The following is a 19,065-nucleotide window of genomic DNA, read 5'->3' as shown; positions in this document are numbered from 1 at the left end:
CCTGCAAAGAAAAAAAATCTTGACAAGGTTGGACGGGGTGGCAATTGATGTTTTAAGAAGCCCCACGCATTGCGGAAGCGTGTGTTAGGCGGCACTTTACATAAGTAGGGACAAGCAGCTGGGCGGCAGAGCACGGCTGGCTGGGCAAGCGAGGTGGTGTGTGTGACCTTGAAACGCAACCACTATCGATGTGGATGTTTGATCCGATAGGGGGTTAGGCCCTCGACTCGCCCATGCACTATTCAGCGGATGCGGAGAAACGTGACCTCTGGCAGCCAGGGCAGTGTGCATGGACGTGCCCGAAAGCAACATCAGAAGAGGTGGTGTGCGTGCTTGCACTGTTATGCTGCCGAGGAAGCGAGAGTGTCGCCGAAAATATAGCAGCCAATACTATTGCGGTGTGTGTGTATATGAGAGGTGAATGTGTTGAGAAGATGCGTATACGAATAATATCCCAGAATGAATGAGTAAATGTCTGTCAGCCCCTCCCCCCTTTGCCCCGTCTGCAGCTAGCTGCTAATTATACTGAGCGCCTGAGCACGAAGTCAACGCCACGGCTGAGTGCTAGCAACTAAGTAGTTGTAACGCGTGGATACCAATACTGCGGAGAGTGGACGGATGGGGAGGTTGCTGTCAGCACCTAAAATGTCATCATAGAGGCTTGTGCTGGCCTCGTCCCATGTCACGCTCGGCCAAATAGGCCAACCCCACGGTAGCCACCTGTTCCGCCCACTCCGCGGCATGGCGACAGTGCACGCAAGAAAGAAAGAAGGAAAAAAAATAACATCCATGTCGAGCAGTTTGGAACACGCAGCGTCGAGAAGGGAGGCGGTCCTTAATGTGCGGCAGGGGAGCGGGACGACGAGGTTGAGCAGACATGCAGCCAGCCAGCCATGGGCGCCCGTGCCTGGCTACTGGCTGCTACTCGACCAACGGCGCCATGAGAGGGCGGCGGCATGCAATGCCTGGGCAGGGGAGCGGCGGCCGTCAGCCAGCACTGGCTGGGCCTCTGGAGCAGCAACTGTGTTAATATGTACAGAATAGTCTGCCGTAGCTGGGGGAACGGGACAAGGCTGAAAATAACTCACGGCCGCCATGCGATTCGCGCATGGGCGAGGGCCATCGAGCCACTGACAGGGGGGAACGCTCCTCGTCGCCCCATAGCCCCATCTATCAAGGGTGCTGTTGACCTCGCAACACCGCTGCCAGGGTACTGCCGCCTTTCGCTCGTTCGTCTGCTTGACCGTCTCTCGCTGTGTTTATTCGCCTATTGTTCACTCGCTCGCTCTCTCTGCCTCACCTCCCCCCCACTGGCCGACACGCTCGTTGCTGCCTCGATTGGCCGGCTGCCCTTTGCTGGACCGCCCAATCCACCACGCCCGCTCTTCTCCCATCCACCGCCACCACCCCTGCACTCCGACACAGCACCGCAAACACTGCTGCTGCTGCTGGTAACCTCATAGACCCGCTGCGCCTATTCTTCCCACCCCCAACACGCGCCCCCCGCAGTCGCACTGTGTAACGACGCCTGGGTCCGCGCCTTCCTGCACCATGTCGTCCATGCCCCAGCGCCCAGAGCCCTCGTCTCCCCGGCGGGAGCGACGGCACTCACATCGAAGCTCACAATCCCGCCGCCGGAGGACGTCGGACGTCGAGAGCTCCCGCTCCCACGACCGCACACACAGCAAAAGCCATGCCACTGCCCACTCACGCCCGATGCCAACCCCAGACGCTCCTGTTCCCATGGAGCGCGACCCCATCATGCGGGGCCAGCAACACGCTCCAGGCCCAGCATTGGGCAGGAAGCGCAGCCTGATCAGACCCGAGCGCCAGCGAATGGATCCGAGTCACCCCAACTACCACTATCGCAAGCATGCCCAGCGCATGGACGTCCAACCCTCGACAACCGGCAATGATCCCATCATGGAGGACAGTCTCGAGGCCGAAACCGTAAGCTCAGACAGCACCGACCTGAAGCCACCCCATATGCGAAACGCCTCTGGCGGCGGCTACAACGACAAAGACGCTCCGCTCGACGACAATGCCGAGCCACAGGTACAGCGAAAGCTGGCGCGAAGCAAGACCATGGAGGCTCGCCAGAAACAGCGCCAGAAAGAGCAGGACAAGCTGCGGCCACCTAGTCTGTGGAATGTCTACTGCGCAATCATCACCTTTTGGTGCCCCAATGCTGTTCTCAAGTGTTTTGGAAAGCCACAAAGAGCACAGCAGCGTGCTTGGCGAGAAAAGGTTGGTTTGGTCAGCATCATTTTGGTCATCTGCACATTCGTCGGATACTTGACTTTTGGTTTTACCGAGACCGTTTGCCCCGCCGGAGGTAGCGCCCGCCTCAGGACCAACGAAGTTGGTAATGGATACCTCATCATCCATGGTGAAGCCTATGATCTTGCTCAGTCCAAACATCCCCGCGCTCGTGGTATCCCGGAAAACGCAAACGTTCTCTTCGACCTTCCCGAGAAGCACGGTGGTCAAGATGCCAGCTTCCTGTTCCAAAACGTCAACGGCGCCTGCAAGGGCCTCATCAAGGAAAAGCCCAACTCTGGTATCCCTACAGACGACAATGGAGACCTGGCCTGGTACTTCCCCTGCCGGCTGTTCAACCAGGACGGCTCCTCCAAGCCCAACACGACATTTCTGGAGTACAATGGCTACATGTGTCATACTTCGGACTCGGCTCGTAGGGCTTTCTACAGTCTGCGTGATGCTGGAGATGTCTTTTTTACCTGGGACGACATTCGCAACTCCTCGAGGAACCTCATGGTATGGGGTGGTGATGTGCTGGATCTGAATCTGCTCGATTTCTTCAACCGAACCGCAGTTGAGATTCCACCCATTTTCGATGAAATCCGCCAAAACCCAGCCGTTCGTGGTGCAGACGTCACGCGTGCTTTCTCGTCCAGCTACGAGAAGCAGGTTGCGCGATGCTTTACTGAAATCATCAAGGTCGGCTCCATTGACACGGAGAGTATTGGTTGCATCGCCTCCAAGGTTGTTCTCTACGTTTCGCTCGTTTTCATCTTGGCTGTTGTCTTGGCCAAGTTCGTCCTCGCTTTGATATTCCAATGGTTCATCAGTAAGAAGTTTGGTGCCACCAAAACATCTCTGGGCCCGGTCGACTCCAAGAAGCGAAAGCAGCAGATTGAAGAATGGAGTGATGACATTTATCGCCCCCCGCCAAAACTCCTCGAATCAGTTTCTGGCTCCGACCGTACAGCCAAACGAGGTAGTTTCTTGCCGGCCACATCAAGGTTCACTAGCCCATACTCTGTTGACAAGAACACCAAGACCCGCGCCCCGCCAACAACAATGACAAGTCAAAGTGCTGCATCTCGTCTGCTTGGATCCAGCGGTCCCATGTACAAACAACTAAATGCCAGCCACGGCACACTAGGCGTCGACGGTAGACACAGCACGCAAGCATCGCAGGAGCCTGGGTCTGATATGTATTTCTCTAACAGCACCGAAACGAACCAGTTTTCCAGCACTGAAGGCTCAGGGCCCTCAGGATTCACTCATGAAGCTGTTGTACCCCAACCTCCTCCCGAGTGGCAGCCTTTTGGATACCCCCTAGCTCACACAATCTGCTTGGTTACTGCATACTCTGAGGGCCCTGAAGGTCTGCGAACTACACTCGACTCTATTGCCACGACCGACTATCCCAACAGCCACAAGTTGATTCTCGTTATTTGCGATGGTATGATCAAGGGACACGGAGAAGACATGACGACACCCGAAGTCTGCCTTGGCATGATGAAGGATCACGCAGTCTTGCCGCATGAAGTCCAGGCCTACTCCTATGTCGCGGTTGCCAGCGGTTCCAAGCGACACAACATGGCTAAGATCTACTCTGGTTTCTACGACTATGGCGAGACGACGCGCATCCCTGTTGGAAAGCAACAGCGTGTTCCGATGATGCTGGTTGTCAAGTGTGGCACTCCCGACGAGGCTAAGAACTCCAAACCTGGTAACCGTGGCAAGCGCGACAGTCAAATTATTCTCATGTCATTCCTGCAAAAGGTCATGTTTGACGAGCGTATGACGGAGCTCGAGTTTGAAATGTTCAACGGTATCTGGAAAATCACTGGCATTTCTCCCGATTTCTACGAGATAGTACTCATGGTAGACGCCGATACCAAGGTATTCCCTGACAGTTTGACGCACATGATTTCGGCCATGGTAAAGGACCCAGATATCATGGGACTCTGCGGTGAGACCAAGATTGCCAACAAGCGGGACTCGTGGGTTTCTATGATTCAGGTCTTTGAGTAAGTGTTTTTCTTTCTCGTATGTTCGGGGAATACCCTGCTAACTGTGATAGGTATTTCATCTCTCACCATCTGGCCAAGTCGTTTGAGTCGGTCTTTGGTGGTGTCACTTGTCTTCCCGGATGTTTCTGCATGTACCGCATCAAGGCTCCCAAGGGCGGTCAAAACTACTGGGTCCCCATTCTGGCCAATCCTGATGTTGTCGAACACTACTCTGAGAACGTGGTGGATACGCTGCACAAGAAGAATTTGCTGCTATTGGGTGAGGACCGTTATCTGTCGACGCTGATGCTCAAGACGTTCCCCAAGCGAAAGCAGGTGTTTGTGCCTCAAGCTGTGTGCAAGACCACGGTTCCGGACGAGTTCAAAGTCTTACTGTCGCAACGTAGACGATGGATCAATAGTACTGTCCACAACCTGATGGAGTTGGTACTGGTACGAGATTTGTGCGGTACCTTCTGCTTCAGCATGCAGTTTGTCGTCTTCATCGAGCTGATGGGAACCCTGGTCCTACCCGCCGCCATTGCCTTTACATTCTACCTCAGTAAGTTTTTGGCACCTTTTTGTTCAATGACAACTTTGCTGACGGCGTCTAGTTGCCATTTCTATCAAAGCCGCTATACAGCACACAGAAGCGCCTGTGATTCCTCTGGTTCTTCTTGCGCTTATTCTCGGTCTACCTGCGGTTCTCATTATTATCACAGCACATCGGTGGTCGTATGTTGCCTGGATGTTTGTCTACCTGCTGTCGCTGCCCGTTTGGAACTTTGTCCTGCCGACATACGCCTTCTGGAAGTTCGACGACTTCAGTTGGGGCGATACTCGAAAGACGGCTGGGGAAACGACGAAGAAGGCAGGATTGGAGTACGAGGGTGAATTTGACAGTAGCAAGATCACAATGCGCAGGTGGCGAGACTTTGAAGCAGGTAAGATAGACTTGTCGTTGAGGTGATGTTGTGACTAACGATGGACCCCTACAGAGCGGAGACTGAAGACACCAGCGGCGACATCGGCTGGCGGATGGCCACAGCACCAACAGCGACAGGGATATGACCAGTATTATGATAATTGATTGATTGTGCAGTGTCATGTAGCAGGCCAGGGAGGCGCTGTGTAGCCGATAGGGGGGAGCAAGGGAAAAGTGCATTATTTTTGTACCACGTTGGCTACTACATTGTGCAGGGGGCTGTTCTTGTTTACGCGGGTTACATGTATGATTGTCAAGGGGCATATTGTATTTTTCGGAGATTCCCACTTTGCATTGTGCCGTCATTTATGTAGACGCTACGTATATTAGTAATACTGTACATGGGCGGCGGAGAGGCTGCCTAGAATGAATGTAATGCCATATGATATGAAATCCTGTGTAGGGATGTGCAGTGTTGCGTTTCAGCCTTGTGCATGGTGAAGGCCGTTTGGATGGCGCCGTCAGACGCCTTGTGGCGGCTTTTCTGTCGTAGTCGGGCAACGCTCTTGCCCACCACTCACACGCCGTCAGGCAGATTGGTCCGAGGGGTTTGCAGTGCAACCGTCTGGCAGCAGTGGTGGCGTCACCTTCCTGGCCCCAAGGGACTAGGCCGACGCAGGGTAGTGTGCTGCCTGCATCCCAAAAGAGGCCTGACAAGACCAAGTGCCTGTGTGATTGTGCAACGACGAGTGGGCACTGCATTCTCGTTGTTGTCGTGTTGGCAGTGCCATGCGAGTTGTGCTACGGTGCGTGGGGCACGTCGGCGACCACTTTTGCCCATGGGGGGGGCCATGTGTAGAGTGGAGGCAGAGGGACGATAATGGGTTATGTATGACAGACAGCGGTGCATGGTGGCAGCCACAGCGACCCCACACGCTAGACTCGCTGTCTTTTGTCGTGGCTGGTTGACGCTGCCGAGCCCGAGGCCCTGTATGCGAAGGCCTGGTCGTCTCTCTCCTTCTTCCCCACACCCTTGGACACTGTCTCTACAGACCAGCATACCCACATTGCGCCCAGCCGCCTGTTGAAGACGACTGCACCGGTTACACCGCGCCCATCGCAGCCCACAGTCGCCTTCCATCACTGCCTCGGCGGCCCCGCGACACCGGCAATACGGCCGACAGCGGGCGTCGATGGCCAGCACGCAAGCCCACCACGACTGGACCGCGCCACACTTCACCACGACAGATGCCACAACGCCGCCCCATATCCACCCAGCCCCTGGCGACTGTCCTCACTCGCCCGATGCCCTGGCTGCTGCAGTGACCCTGGCGACACTGTCAGACAACAGTCCGCCCACCAGTCATGCTGACCATGCCGACGACAACCACAACGACGACGCCGACGACGACGATGACGATGGTTATGACGGAGGGATATCGCTAGCAGACTACCAGCAATTCATGGAAGACATGCCCCCACCACAGGGCGCCCTCGGGCCAGACGAAGAACAGGGCCAGGACGATGCCGCGGTCGAAATGCACATGCAAACATTCCTATCCCAGGTCCACCCCGCCTACGTCGCATACCACCCCTTTGAGATATTCGACGTATCCAGCACACCTCACAACACTTCCACTACCCACATTCCTGCACCCCCAATCTACATGAGCCATGTGTCCAGTGGAGACCCTGCACTTGAGCCACCACCCACGCTCAACGAACCACATCTGAGCATTCAGGACAAGGGCGCATTTTGTCCCATCACCTCCTACTTCCACCACTACTTCAACCCAGACAAGGCCATCGTTCCCGGACTCGACCTTATCCACGTTCCAAACACAGTCGCCCGTGACGACCTCAAATGTGACCACTACGACTACCAAGGCATCGACTGGGAGGTGCGCAAGACTACGCGCTCGGCTGTACGAGAGTCGCGATTTGAATTCGAGAGTGAGAAGCTGTCGCCTGGTTTGAAGCAAGTCCGAAAGGTACCAGAGCTCCTTTGTGCTTTGTGGTTTTACCTAACACATTTTAGAGCATAGCTCCTACCCCAAACACAGACGTCTTCTTCAACTTCGCCAGAATCAACACCACTCCCCGCGTCTTTGTTCCTCATTTCCAGTTACGGAACGTCCTGACAGCCACATCCCATAATGACATCTACTATGCCTATGGCCACCGCGTCTACCGTACAGACGCCCAAGGGGCCCCTGCCGATGTCGTCGTAGACCTTAGCAAGCGCATAGCTATTGATGGCTCAGTGACCACCATTGCTTCTCGAGACAACGTCCTGATTGCTGGCGCCTTCGAGGGTGAGTATGTAATCACGGACCTCTCATCTACCTACGGATCATCATGCACATTTGGCCGCACCACAGATTTTGTAACCGACACCAAATCGCGCATAGTCAACCACATGCACCTCTTTGATTCGCGGCGGACCTACTCTCCACAGGCTGTCTTGTGTTCCAATGATCATCACCTCCGCATTCTGGACTGCGCCACAAATACATTTACCAACACCTTTGTCTACTCGGCAGCCGTCAACTGCTCAGCCACTTCGCCCAACGGACGGCTGCGAGTCGTGGTGGGGGATTTCCAGGAAACTCTCATCACCAACGCCGAGACAGGCGAAGCATTCGAAACACTAAACACGCACGCAGACGACGCATTTGCATGTGCCTGGGCAGACGATGGCATCCACGTTGCAACAGCCGCCCAGGATTCGACCATTGTCGTCTGGGACGCACGCTACTGGCGCGAACCCTTGGCCGTCATGAAGAGCGAACTCGCCGTCCCACGCTCTTTGCACTTTTCGCCCCTGGGCTCAGGTCCCCGCGTACTCGTCGCCGCCGAAGCAGACGACTACATCAACATCATCAACGCGCAAACCTGGGAGTCAAAGCAGGTCTTTGACTTTTTCGGTCCCGTCGGCGGTGCAGCGTTTACCCCAGATGGCCAATCCCTCTTCATTGCCAACGGCGAGAAGCGCTTCGGCGGCATCATCGAGCTTGAGCGAGCGGGCTGGCCCGACGCATCCGCCAGGCGTAATAGCCTCGACCACGAAATCTGGGACGACATCGCTACCGATTGGGCACACGACGATGTGCTGAGTCAGGCTTGTGGCAAAGTTCATGGCGGAGATGTGGCGCGTCGACGGCGAAACGTCGATTTAAGTAACGTCGTTGTTTAACGGTGACTTTTTTTTGTAGATGAAAAAAATTTGGAACACACTTTTGGTATATGAAGGGGGAGAGGCCAATATGCAAATGGTATAGGATTTTCTCTTTTTTTTTTTCTCCAGTCAGCTACAGTGTTGTGTAGTAGTTTGATACCTACCCATTCTTTCTGAGCGGGGGGAGGTAAATCCCCCCTTGGCCTTTTTTTTTCGTTGTTGTTGCTGGAGATTGGAACTACTACCACGTAAGGACGAAGCATTCTCTACACCTTTCGTTGTTGTTGTTGTTTCTTTTTCCTCTTCGTTTTCCCCTTCCCTTGGCAAACACGTTTCATGCCGTTATATTATTATTATTTTTTCCTTCTTTTCTTTTCTCGGATTTCTTTCTTGCTTGCGTTATGCAAAGGCATATGGCAAATGGCATTTTGAGAGGAAAAACATAGGGGTGGATGATACCATGATGGGCATTTAGGGGCATTTTGAATCACATTTAGACTTTTTTTTTCCCTTTACTTTTTCTGTCCTCTTTGAACAAATCTGTCGTTTTTCTAGGCTTCTCATTCTTTGCTTCGTACACATGTCACATCGAAAAAAAAAAGTGGGCGATATGCTGTACTTTCCCCGATGTGATATATTTCCTTGTTTTCTTTTGTGCATTTCATGTTACGAATTAAATTTTGCGAGTTTTCTCTTTCTCTTTCCCTTTCCCAAACTTCCCCCTTCAACATATCTTTGCATCATCGGCATCGTTCATCCCAGCCTTTGCCTAGCAAAAATTTTCCTCATATCCTTTCTACAAAAAGACTCTGTGTATGATCGCCTCAACGCCTTCGAATCATGTGATAGGACCAAAACCCTCAACGCCGTCAAATGCACAGTTCCGCCATTTGGGGTAGAGCCTTAGACGAGCAAAACAGCGTTCAAGCACCCGTCATTTTCAGGGTTGTTGGTGATTCTGTTGGTCCATGTGTTAGTCGTTTGGCTCCTGGGTAAATATCAATTCATGGGCATCAACGTACTGAGCATAGCGACCCCAAACAACCTTTCCTCCAGCAGTCACAAGTCCGAGTTCGGAGACATTTACTTCAATGATAGTACCCTTTGTCAACTGATAATCGTTAGCATCAAGTGGTTCGCGAACAGGAGTCTGAGAAAACATACCACACCCAACTGAGTGTACAGTGGCTGCTGTGGGTTCTTCTTGACCGAACTGTGATGGTGTTAGCATGTTGTCTTCCTTTTACATGGTTTCAAAATGACATACATAATTGGCAGCTGGACTGTTACGTTGAGTTCAGGGTGCGTGACGTTCGCCTTCTTGTAACGCAATCCCATAGGTCTGATGAAGCGCTGGATCCACTGTCAGTATGCGTTCTGTGCGCTGAGCTATAGCTGTACGAACCTCATACTTGACAGGTCGACGAGTGAAGCCAGGACCGACAAAAGTAGGCTTGGTGATCATTCGCTTCCAAGACTTCTTCTTCGTCTTCTTACCCGTCTTGACAACACTGAACATCTAGAGAGGTACAAAGTTAGCGCATGTCCCGCACAAAACCCGTGCAATTGGCGCTTCTTACCTCCTCCTCAGAGATACCCTTGACTTTTGGAAGTGGTACAGAAAACCTGGCAGCCTTCTCATTTCCTAGAACACAGCATCAGCACGTGCAGATAATTAGTGCACATGATTTACTAACGCTTTTGCTTAATGGCAGAGGACAAAGCCTTGGCATTCTTTTCGTTGGAGCGGTCCAAGAGGTAGGAAGGCAGTGCCTCGGTAGCAGGCTCGGGAGCTTCGTTCGACTTGACGTTTCGCTCCTCGTGGGCGCGAATCTTCTGCTTCATCTGAATCTTCTCCTTCCTACGCTTCTCGGCATATTGCTTCGCCCTCAATCCACGCAGGTTCTGGGCCTTCTTGGACGCATTGTGGCCCTCACGAGCTTCCTTCTTTCGTTGGCGTTCATCGTGATCGAAGCGCTTTCCGTGCCTAGGATGGGGCTGTTAGCCAGATTCTTCATTTGCCAGGTGGTGCAGCCTCGGTATTTGCGATGCGCGAAGCGTCTGCGGGTGGGTGGCAACATGGGCAGCGGGCACAAACGTACTGCTTCGTAAAGCGCTCAATGTACTCGTTCTGAGGCATGGTGACTACCTCTCTGTGCTAGGTGTGGTAGGGTAGTGGTGGAGTGGAGTAAGTCGCCCTACAACAGCGAGCGCAACTTGCCTCTCCAAAAAAATCGGCGCTAGCCCCCACTAGCGCGCAGCCATGCGGGAATCTTCAACATCGGACCTCCGCAACCACCAAGATTCTATCAAATCCCCCGGCAGTCTGCCAGCCATTGCGACCCGCACAAAACGCAACAATGGCGCTACTCGCTCGCACCGCTCGCAATGCTCTCCTCGAGTCGAGGTCGATAATACAGCCCACGATTCTCCGCGCAGGAGTAACAACAATATCGCACAACCTCGACACATCAAATACACCAGAGCCGCTTATCCAATCCGGCCACCGCATATCACAGGAAGCCAAGGAGCGCTCGAAAACCCCTCAACCTCTGCCAGCAAATGCCTCTAAACCTGCTACCTCTGAAAATATCAAAGCGTCGCCACATGCTCGATCAGACATTGTCTCAACGACACTCACACCCTCCATCCGAACACTCCTCCCGCTCCTGCAAATGCAACCAGCACACTATATAACCGCACATCTCCACGGAAGACCCTATCTCCTAACTCGTGGCGACACCCTTCGTCTTCCTTTCCAAATGCCGAACGTCCGCCCTGGTGATATCCTGCGTCTTAACCGCGCCACACACATTGGTTCACGAGACTACACATTAAAAGCGCCAGAGGCCGTCAAGGGGACCTCGGACCACGGGAAAAAAGTGTACTATTTGGATGAACGGTTATTCACTTGCAGAGCGCGCGTTGTCGGCGTCGAGAGCGAGCCATTGCGGGTTGAGGAAAAGACCAAGAGGCGGCGGAGACATGTCAAGCATGTAAAGAGCAAGTTGCACTTTACAGTGCTGAAGGTTAGTGAGTTGGAGGTTAAGAGTCTGGAGGAGTATGAGGCAGCGTTGGCGCAAGAGGGCGGAGAACAGAGTGTACAATAGTGGTATGAGGGGAGGGGTATGCATTGGAAGATGCAAGGTCGCAATGCCTTGACGACGAATCCTTGATTATGTACATGTATCGATAGTTAACTCGACCAAATCTACAGCAACCAACTCAATGGAGAAACCCTTGGAATGCACGCACGCAGAGAGTTTTCAATACCTTTTGATATATCCTGGAATGTTGGGTCTGCAAAACGACATGTGGGCAAGACTAGAGTAGTGCCGTTCAAGAGAAGAAAACACATAAGATTCGCACTTGATAAGTCTGAATACTATGTTCTGTATCGTAACCAGTTATACAGTTGGGTATTGTGTGATCCCCGTACGCCAATTATGCTTCAATAACCTCTGACTGAGTTCGCTATTCGCTAGACCATTGCTTTTAATGTACCACCTGCGCCGCATAGAAGTCTGGGTGTTGATTCTGGATCATCGATGTGACCTTTTCTACCTCCTCTGCCAATCCGGTCACATTGGCGTCCCATTTGCGCAGCTCCTTACCCACTACTCGCTCCGCATGGCCCGTCTTGCGCTCTCCACTTGCCTCTCCCTCGAAGAAGACATAACGGTCTATTTGATCAATGTACCCAGCCAGACGACCTTGCTCCAACATTTTGGCTGCGTAGTCCTCGGCCTTTTCTGCGTCAATGCCTAACAGCTCACCAAGCTGGTCGAATCCGATGTTGTTGTATAGTTTTGATGCGCCGACTAGGTTGTGTTCAAGGATAGCCTTGTCCAATACTGTCAAGCCATCTGAGCCTCGTGCAAGGTGGTGCGGATCCAGCTTGGCAGAGAAGGCTTTGATTTCAGCAGGCGTAAGCAGACGATTCAAGAAAATCTTCTCCAGGATTGCGAAGTCATCCGCAGAACTGGCTCGGTCGTCTTTGTATAGCTTGGCCAACATCTTCCCTCGCTGAGGACCTGCTGGTGCGAGGACTGTACATATAATGGCCCGTCCAAGGAATCCATCTCGCTCCTCACTGTCCACCAGGGGCTCATTGCTTATGCCGTAGTACGCTTGCGCAGCGTCCAGGAAGGAGCGTTGCGAATCGAGAATACGGGCTTGACTAAGGTGGAACATGACCTTAGTCGCCTTATCTTGGACACTGAAGATAATGTTCTTGATCTTGTTAAGATGAGTGTACGCGCTCGTCGGGTCATCCTCTTCCAGATAGCACCGCACTATGCGGATCCATACTTTGGCCTTTTCATCAGGAGTGACGGACTTCTGGGTGGATTCCAGGTTGATGGTAGCTAGTGTCTGTGCAGACCGCCTGTAATCCTCGTTCTCTTCAAAAGCATCTGCTAGTGCTTGCTTGATCTGTGTATCCTGCTCTTCGTATTGCCCCGCACCCTTGGACTGTAGCAGTGTAACAACCCTTTCACCGATCTCTATCTTGGCATCTGGATCCTTGAGTGTCCGGAAGGCATCCACGAAGGCAGCAAGAAGTGGTCGGAGCACGACTATGCCGAGTGAGTCGTCAAGGAGAGTTTGTGCATATGCTTTTAGGTCGGCAGCCACATTGGCCGAAGAATCGATAATCTGCTGAAGCAGAGCGGTGTATTGGGAAGGCTTGTCGCTAACAGGCGCTGTCTCAATCTCCTGCAAAGCAGTGGTGACAGCTTGCGAAGCCATGACTTTGGGAGGGGCAAACGGAAACAATTGCGGGGAGTTGGCTCACTTGACCGTGGATGGGCGGTAAATTTATGGGTTTAATTCAAATAATACCACCCGATATGAGAGAATCTGTTCAATGGTCTCACGAGAGAAGGTCAGGATTACGTTCACAGTGTGAATGGTAGGCAACAGACGTGGGGCAGCTGGGGCAAGCGCGAGGCTGCGCGACAGCTCCGCATTATCGATAACGGTCTTGGCACGCTAATGCGAGCGCGCGCCGGGAACAACCAACAATGGACAGCCTGCTGCCTTTCATCATCGCACCTACATCTAACCCTCCCTTCGTCGCCCTTGTGCCACGTCTTTATTCTTTCCCTTTTCCAGCACCATCACGGTCTCTACCTCTGCCCGGAAAGTCAGGAACCCGCTCGCTACCCACTATTGCCACAATCTCTCTCTCACACGTCGCCATGAACGGCATCAAGGCAGACCCCGATGTTAAGATGGACCCAGACGCATCTACCCCAGGCGGCGGCTTTATGGACGATGAGTTCTATGAGGATACTGGCGAGATGATCATGAGCAAGGACAGCTCAGACAAGGACATCTGGCTCACGCGCATCCCGCCGTGGTTGTATGAAGCAGTTTCAAAGTGGGACGATCTCGCCGATGGAAACGACAACGATCAGATACAAATCGGAGAAATTTACGGATTTGCGACAACAAGCGGCATCGATAAAACGAAGCCCATGCGTGTCTTCCTCAACGACCGCTGGCGCGCAAAGTCAAACCTGCCCTCTGCCTTCCAGCTCGATCCTGCGCCAGCCACCGACACAATACTCGGAAACACATATGTTTTCACAGAAAAGGATCTTCCGGGCTTTCGGGGTCATGGCTATGGTAGAGGGGGGAACCAAGGGAGCTTTGGCGGTGTGCAAGATCCCAAGGCGCGCGTTCAAAAGCGGAGCAAGTACAAAAAGGCTATTCCTAAGCAGACCGCCTTGATTGGTCATGCGACGCGACAGTACAATGCCAACCCTTTGGAAACCAAAGAATACAAAGATTTCAGCGCCGCACGCATCAAGCAAGCCATTCAAGGCTCTCACATGACCACCATAATTACCAAGGATACGGAAGTCTCAGATGTAAACAATTCCATCATGCTCAACAACCGGTTCAAGAACTTCATCAGACCTATGACCAAAGGAAAATCGCAACAGAACAAGGCTGCTCGTATGGCTAGGTCGGATCTCATCGATTTCTTGCATACTCTATTCGACGAGTATCAGTACTGGCCTATGAAGGCTATCAAGCAGCGCACCAAACAGCCGGAGCAATACCTCAAAGAGGTGCTTGGCGACATTGCACTGCTTGTCAAGTCTGGCCCCTTTGCAAGTAACTGGAAGCGCCAAGCCGTTTTTGAAAATCAGCGTGATACCAGTAAACAAGCCGAGGCAGCTGCTCCAGAGGGCCCTGGTGATGGAGATTCAGAGGGTGAAGATGAGATGGAGGATGTGGTCTAGAAGACAGGCCCAAAACCTCCAAAACCTCTACATGTGAGGATTAAGATGCTGGCCAAGGATCTGAAAACTGCTTTAGCGATACCCGACTTACACAGAAAAATGCGTAGGTGAAAAATTGGTATTTAATTTAAAAACGAGAGGTTTTCTGCGTTTTCTTCTATTTGCTCTGCTAGAAACTATGGGGGAAGTATTTTTGGACTATTCGTATTATAAAGCATGCGCTTCTTGCGGCTCGTAGCCAATATATACTATAATGAACTTACATAGTCAAAGTGTAGTGAAGCACTTCAAGACTAGATACAGTTTGATCGCCAGCTGTCATGATGACGCTAAACCTTTCATGACTCGCATCAGCTAAGCCGAAAAGTATACCGCAACAAGCAAGCCGGCCCACTTCCTTGCACTTCGGCCATACGTACGTATGTTCAATCTGTATAAGAACACTTACACTCATCCGTTCCCACACCCCTTATCTAGCTTACTCATTGCATTCACTGTGTATATCGACTAGGTAATAACAGTAGTCAATTAGCTGTTCTGGGAAGAGAAAACTAGAGGCGCAATGGCGCAGCAACAACAGCGGAGCCACTGGCTAGACAAGTATGCAAACAACCATGCTGTTTGGAAGGCATCAATTGCCCCCAATGGGAATCAAGCGTTCCAGCGTCCCCTGGGATTAGTGGAAACCTCTTTTGATGCTGATGGCACATACTATGGCGGTCGGGCAGGTATGTATGTGAGCTTTCTGTGCAATCTCCAACTTCATTTTGCTCTGTTCCAGACTATGCGGAATACTCTTAGTGGTATTCCTGAACCAAATCAGTCACGATATCAACTAACCGTCTCGTAGATATGACTAGTTTATTTACCTTAGCCGTTCAGCACAAACTCTCAAAGGATGAACTCCGGCATAGGATAGCCTTAGCATGGACTTCCCTTCGCCTGCAGCACCCTCTTCTTCTGGCACGTGTCCATGACGACCCGGATACAGGAATGCGTGGATTTGCAGTGGATATCCCCTCTACACAGGACGCTGCTATCCAGGCTGTCAATGACAACATCGTTTGGATCGAGGATGCATATGACGAAGTCAATGACAAAGAAATTTACCACCACGCCTTCAATGTGACAAGAATCATTGAGCCCAGGAAATGCCTCTCGAAAATACATGTTCTACCAATTACACGCCTTCCTAACGGGACATACTCTCTTCGACTCCTTATTGTAATTGCGCACCAAATATCTGATGGCTTGTCGGCGTACAACTGGTTCAGTCACTTCAATCGCATTATGAACCAGTCGCCTCACGAGCTTTTAGCAGATATCGAGACATTCCGCAAAGCAGACAATATAAAGGCCATTCTACCAGTAGCCCAAGAAGACCTGTATCCACCCATTGTTGGGAACAAAGCAAGGCAACGCTGGTTCTGGGCCTTGATCCGCGTGTTGCGCCATGTACACAAAGGCTTACCAACGACATTTACGAACCCGCTTCGCCGCGAACGGAGACTGGAAGTGCCAATGCCATTGGAGCCAAAATTTGACAAGATCTTTGACTACAGTGCTTCATCACGGCCACCAATGTCATGCGGACACATCAACGCCGCACTCTCCGCTTCTGCATCCTCCCGCCTCATATCGCTCTGCCGTTCCGCACAAGTCTCCATAGGCGCCGGCTGCTTTGCTCTCGCAGGTCTAGCCATGATGTCGATCCACGAATCCCTCAATCCTTTATCCCAACAACCCCCTTTCACAGCATCCTTCCCACTAAACCCGCGCGCCTGGTTCGTCAACCCCCCACCTCCAGAATCATGCATGCTGGCTTTCAGCGAAGGCATCGTCATGCCCTTTCTCTCCTCGGAACTCCCAATCGAAGGCAGATTCAAATTGGTAGCCAAGCACGCAAACCGCGAACTAAAGGGTTACCAGAAGCGGCTCAGGGGAAAAGGTACGGCCGGACCGGCGGGTATACTGGACAAACACTCTCCAGCCCGCCTTCTTGCAACGGGATATGTTGCGCAAATCGAGATTATCCAAGGTAAATTGCCGCCTGAACGACGTTCCTCGTCTTACAGCAACCCGCAAGGCTCGCTTCTGCCCGATATGGCAGGATTCAGAGCGACGTGCGGTGTTTCTTCTGTAGGATCTCTTGCGACATTTTTCAAGCCTGGGGCGTATAATCTTCAAGATCTGGGTGACAGGGATTTCGCAGCGGATTTCCGAAATGTGAATATAGGTGTTAGGGCGAGGGAGAATGAGTTTTTGGTGGGAAGTTTGACTACTGCTGAGGGTATTGTGGCATTTGGAGTGAGTTATGATTTGAATGCTATTAGTCAAGAGAGGGCGGAGTTGTGGAAGATGACGATTGAGAGTTTGTTGGAGGTCGGAGGGCAGGCGAAGTTATAAGAGAATGTGGCGCAAGGTAAGAAATAAAATTGTGGTGTTCAATTTTTTTATAAATCGGATCAGAAAGCAGGTTTCCAATGGTAAAAGTATTTATTAGTTTAAAAAAATCCATCTTGAGAGAATCTTGTAATTTGTGGAAAAAAAAAACAGAAGCACAGAGTTATGACCTTGATATGCATCGATAGGGTATTCTAGCGACATTTAGAGTTGTATTCCTCGGGAAATTCGCACTGGCGACCTAGTCTCCCTGCTACGTGTCTGAATCTGCCTCAACAGTAAACAATATATATGAGTGCTATTGCCCATCTGCATATGAATTGGCAAAAACACTAGATAATTCGTACTTTTGATTTTGTACATCCGGAACCATAATCCACAGCTGTGGTAGATTCCATGGCACAAACGCTTTACATGCGAGTGGCCGAGTCCCATAACCCCAACGCCTTGCTAAGTACGATGCAAATCCGCCGACACGGCCGCTCCAGTTGGGCTCATGAAAACCCCTGAAGTGGTTTTAGGTATTCATGTCCTGGCAACGGCGCTGTCAAGGCGTCTTATAATCTCGTTATGTGAATGTTGTGATTATGCCTGTTATAGCAGTCTCAGCGTCCTCCGACTCCTTGTGCGCCATGGTCATCCAAGAACGATGAGGTATATTATCATAAGGGTGTTGATGAACATTAACGGTACTACATGGCGGTCAGTCTATATGTCCTGAACATTTTTCAGGGAAACCATGAGTGTTGCGTGTGGGGAGCATGGCTGCCAGCGGCTGACGGAGGGGTAGACATACTCCGCATCAATGTTCGTACAGAGGAGACAAGGTTGATCAATCGTGCCTTGACACTCGAGTCATCGCGCTGGCCAGGGAAGCCAGGATCTGCCGATGCTGTCCAACCAACTGTCTATGGTCAGTATACGTGTGTCCCAAATAAATTGATATAGCCGGTACGCGTGCGGGAGGATACAAGGAGGGATGGTGGGCGTCGAATCGGATCAAACGTACTGCGTGCGAGAAAGCGGTCTTCGGAGAGGATGGCGATAGCATTGATGAGGAGTACGGCAACTAGATGTGTTAGCGACTTGGTCTGTCCAATGCGACTTGACGAGGAATACCGTAGAACAGCCCTCCCAGCCCGAAGAAAAACATATCTAAGGTCTGATTTGAGTGATCCTGCCGGTTGGCGTGACGTTTGTAAAAGCAGCACTAGGAACGAGGACTAGAGCGGTGGTGTTGCTGCGGCTGCATGTGAGAAAGACAGTTGTCGTTCGCCAGGGTCAAGCATCATAGGTCTTCGGATTATGTAAGCATCCATATCCGATCTGGGAAATAGTAATGGGTCGCGTTTCCACGATTGTTCTGCATACTTGCGGACACGTCAGATCGCTAAACAAAGGAAAATGTGTGTAGCTATTATATCGAGTGCATGCATATGGCCCTCGTGATCACACAATCGGACATGCGCCAGATCATCCAGTATGCTTGACTGTGCACTGCAACATGACAAAAAAGAGATCCGATCGTGATAAACAAGACAGGTGCTCGATCTCGATGTGGATTCGATATGAATCGCCATACTCTATGGTAAGACAGCTGTGCATACTATACCTTCTCTAATGCTAGATCATGCGGTGCTTGGCTATTAGTCTCCATATCAACCACAGTGGGTTGCGCTGATGATATAAGTAATACAGTTACATGCATGCATGCAGGGATTGCGTCCCAAGCAGACGAAACCGATCGGCAATCAGTGGAATTTGACACGTGTAGTTGGGGTGATCCAAGTTGAAGATGTGCGCGAGCCGCGAGAATACAGTGCAGGGTTCCGGCGATGATCGCTTGATCGCTAAGGCCATGGCGGACCCGGCGCATGTTTCTGCATCGCAAACCCTTCTGCCAGCATGTTGATTTTGCAAAAGTCGAATGGCCAGGCCCGGAGAGAAGGCCATGGCCAGCGCTGGTCGTGCACTGTCCTGGCGCCTATTGGGCCAACATGCAGAGTTGCGTCATTCTCTTTGCGCCAGGAGAGCGGTCGG

General features: G+C 51.7%; 8 protein-coding genes across 8 annotated transcripts; 5 read left to right on the top strand and 3 right to left on the bottom strand.

The window, feature by feature from the left end:
- Positions 1-1,551: 1,551 nt before the first annotated feature.
- Positions 1,552-5,355, top strand: COCVIDRAFT_13186 (glycosyltransferase family 2 protein; the record flags this gene model as incomplete). The annotated part of the gene is made up of 4 exons (XM_014704513.1): positions 1,552-4,283; positions 4,337-4,827; positions 4,880-5,209; positions 5,264-5,355. The coding sequence occupies 4 exons, from the start codon at positions 1,552-1,554 to the stop codon at positions 5,353-5,355; spliced, it is 3,645 nt and encodes a 1,214-aa protein (XP_014559999.1).
- A 1,028-nt stretch (positions 5,356-6,383) lies between these two features.
- COCVIDRAFT_90296 (hypothetical protein) lies at positions 6,384-8,386 on the top strand (the record flags this gene model as incomplete). The annotated part of the gene is made up of 2 exons (XM_014704616.1): positions 6,384-7,181; positions 7,229-8,386. The coding sequence occupies 2 exons, from the start codon at positions 6,384-6,386 to the stop codon at positions 8,384-8,386; spliced, it is 1,956 nt and encodes a 651-aa protein (XP_014560102.1).
- Positions 8,387-9,271: 885 nt separating this feature from the next.
- On the bottom strand, positions 9,272-10,508 carry COCVIDRAFT_23782 (hypothetical protein; the record flags this gene model as incomplete). The annotated part of the gene is made up of 8 exons (XM_014704539.1): positions 9,272-9,326; positions 9,391-9,479; positions 9,533-9,581; positions 9,636-9,721; positions 9,774-9,887; positions 9,949-10,013; positions 10,066-10,355; positions 10,471-10,508. The coding sequence occupies 8 exons, from the start codon at positions 10,506-10,508 to the stop codon at positions 9,272-9,274; spliced, it is 786 nt and encodes a 261-aa protein (XP_014560025.1).
- A 220-nt stretch (positions 10,509-10,728) lies between these two features.
- Positions 10,729-11,478, top strand: COCVIDRAFT_90275 (hypothetical protein; the record flags this gene model as incomplete). The annotated part of the gene is made up of 1 exon (XM_014704615.1): positions 10,729-11,478. One exon carries the CDS (start codon positions 10,729-10,731, stop codon positions 11,476-11,478), a length of 750 nt encoding a protein of 249 aa, XP_014560101.1.
- Positions 11,479-11,863: 385 nt separating this feature from the next.
- Positions 11,864-13,117, bottom strand: COCVIDRAFT_90203 (hypothetical protein; the record flags this gene model as incomplete). The annotated part of the gene is made up of 1 exon (XM_014704614.1): positions 11,864-13,117. The coding sequence occupies one exon, from the start codon at positions 13,115-13,117 to the stop codon at positions 11,864-11,866; it is 1,254 nt and encodes a 417-aa protein (XP_014560100.1).
- Positions 13,118-13,569: 452 nt separating this feature from the next.
- COCVIDRAFT_34873 (hypothetical protein) lies at positions 13,570-14,622 on the top strand (the record flags this gene model as incomplete). The annotated part of the gene is made up of 1 exon (XM_014704613.1): positions 13,570-14,622. The coding sequence occupies one exon, from the start codon at positions 13,570-13,572 to the stop codon at positions 14,620-14,622; it is 1,053 nt and encodes a 350-aa protein (XP_014560099.1).
- A 562-nt stretch (positions 14,623-15,184) lies between these two features.
- Positions 15,185-17,028, top strand: COCVIDRAFT_23778 (hypothetical protein; the record flags this gene model as incomplete). The annotated part of the gene is made up of 2 exons (XM_014704538.1): positions 15,185-15,350; positions 15,473-17,028. 2 exons carry the CDS (start codon positions 15,185-15,187, stop codon positions 17,026-17,028), a joined length of 1,722 nt encoding a protein of 573 aa, XP_014560024.1.
- A 633-nt stretch (positions 17,029-17,661) lies between these two features.
- COCVIDRAFT_90397 (hypothetical protein) lies at positions 17,662-18,178 on the bottom strand (the record flags this gene model as incomplete). The annotated part of the gene is made up of 4 exons (XM_014704612.1): positions 17,662-17,717; positions 17,822-17,929; positions 18,035-18,094; positions 18,145-18,178. 4 exons carry the CDS (start codon positions 18,176-18,178, stop codon positions 17,662-17,664), a joined length of 258 nt encoding a protein of 85 aa, XP_014560098.1.
- Between the last annotated feature and the right edge of the window lie 887 nt (positions 18,179-19,065).

Source organism: Bipolaris victoriae, assembly GCF_000527765.1.
Source record: "Bipolaris victoriae FI3 unplaced genomic scaffold scaffold_14, whole genome shotgun sequence".
NCBI classification, from domain to species: domain Eukaryota; kingdom Fungi; phylum Ascomycota; class Dothideomycetes; order Pleosporales; family Pleosporaceae; genus Bipolaris; species Bipolaris victoriae.
Note: the sequence above shows the minus strand (reverse complement) of the source record. Positions and strands in the feature narration are given on the sequence as shown.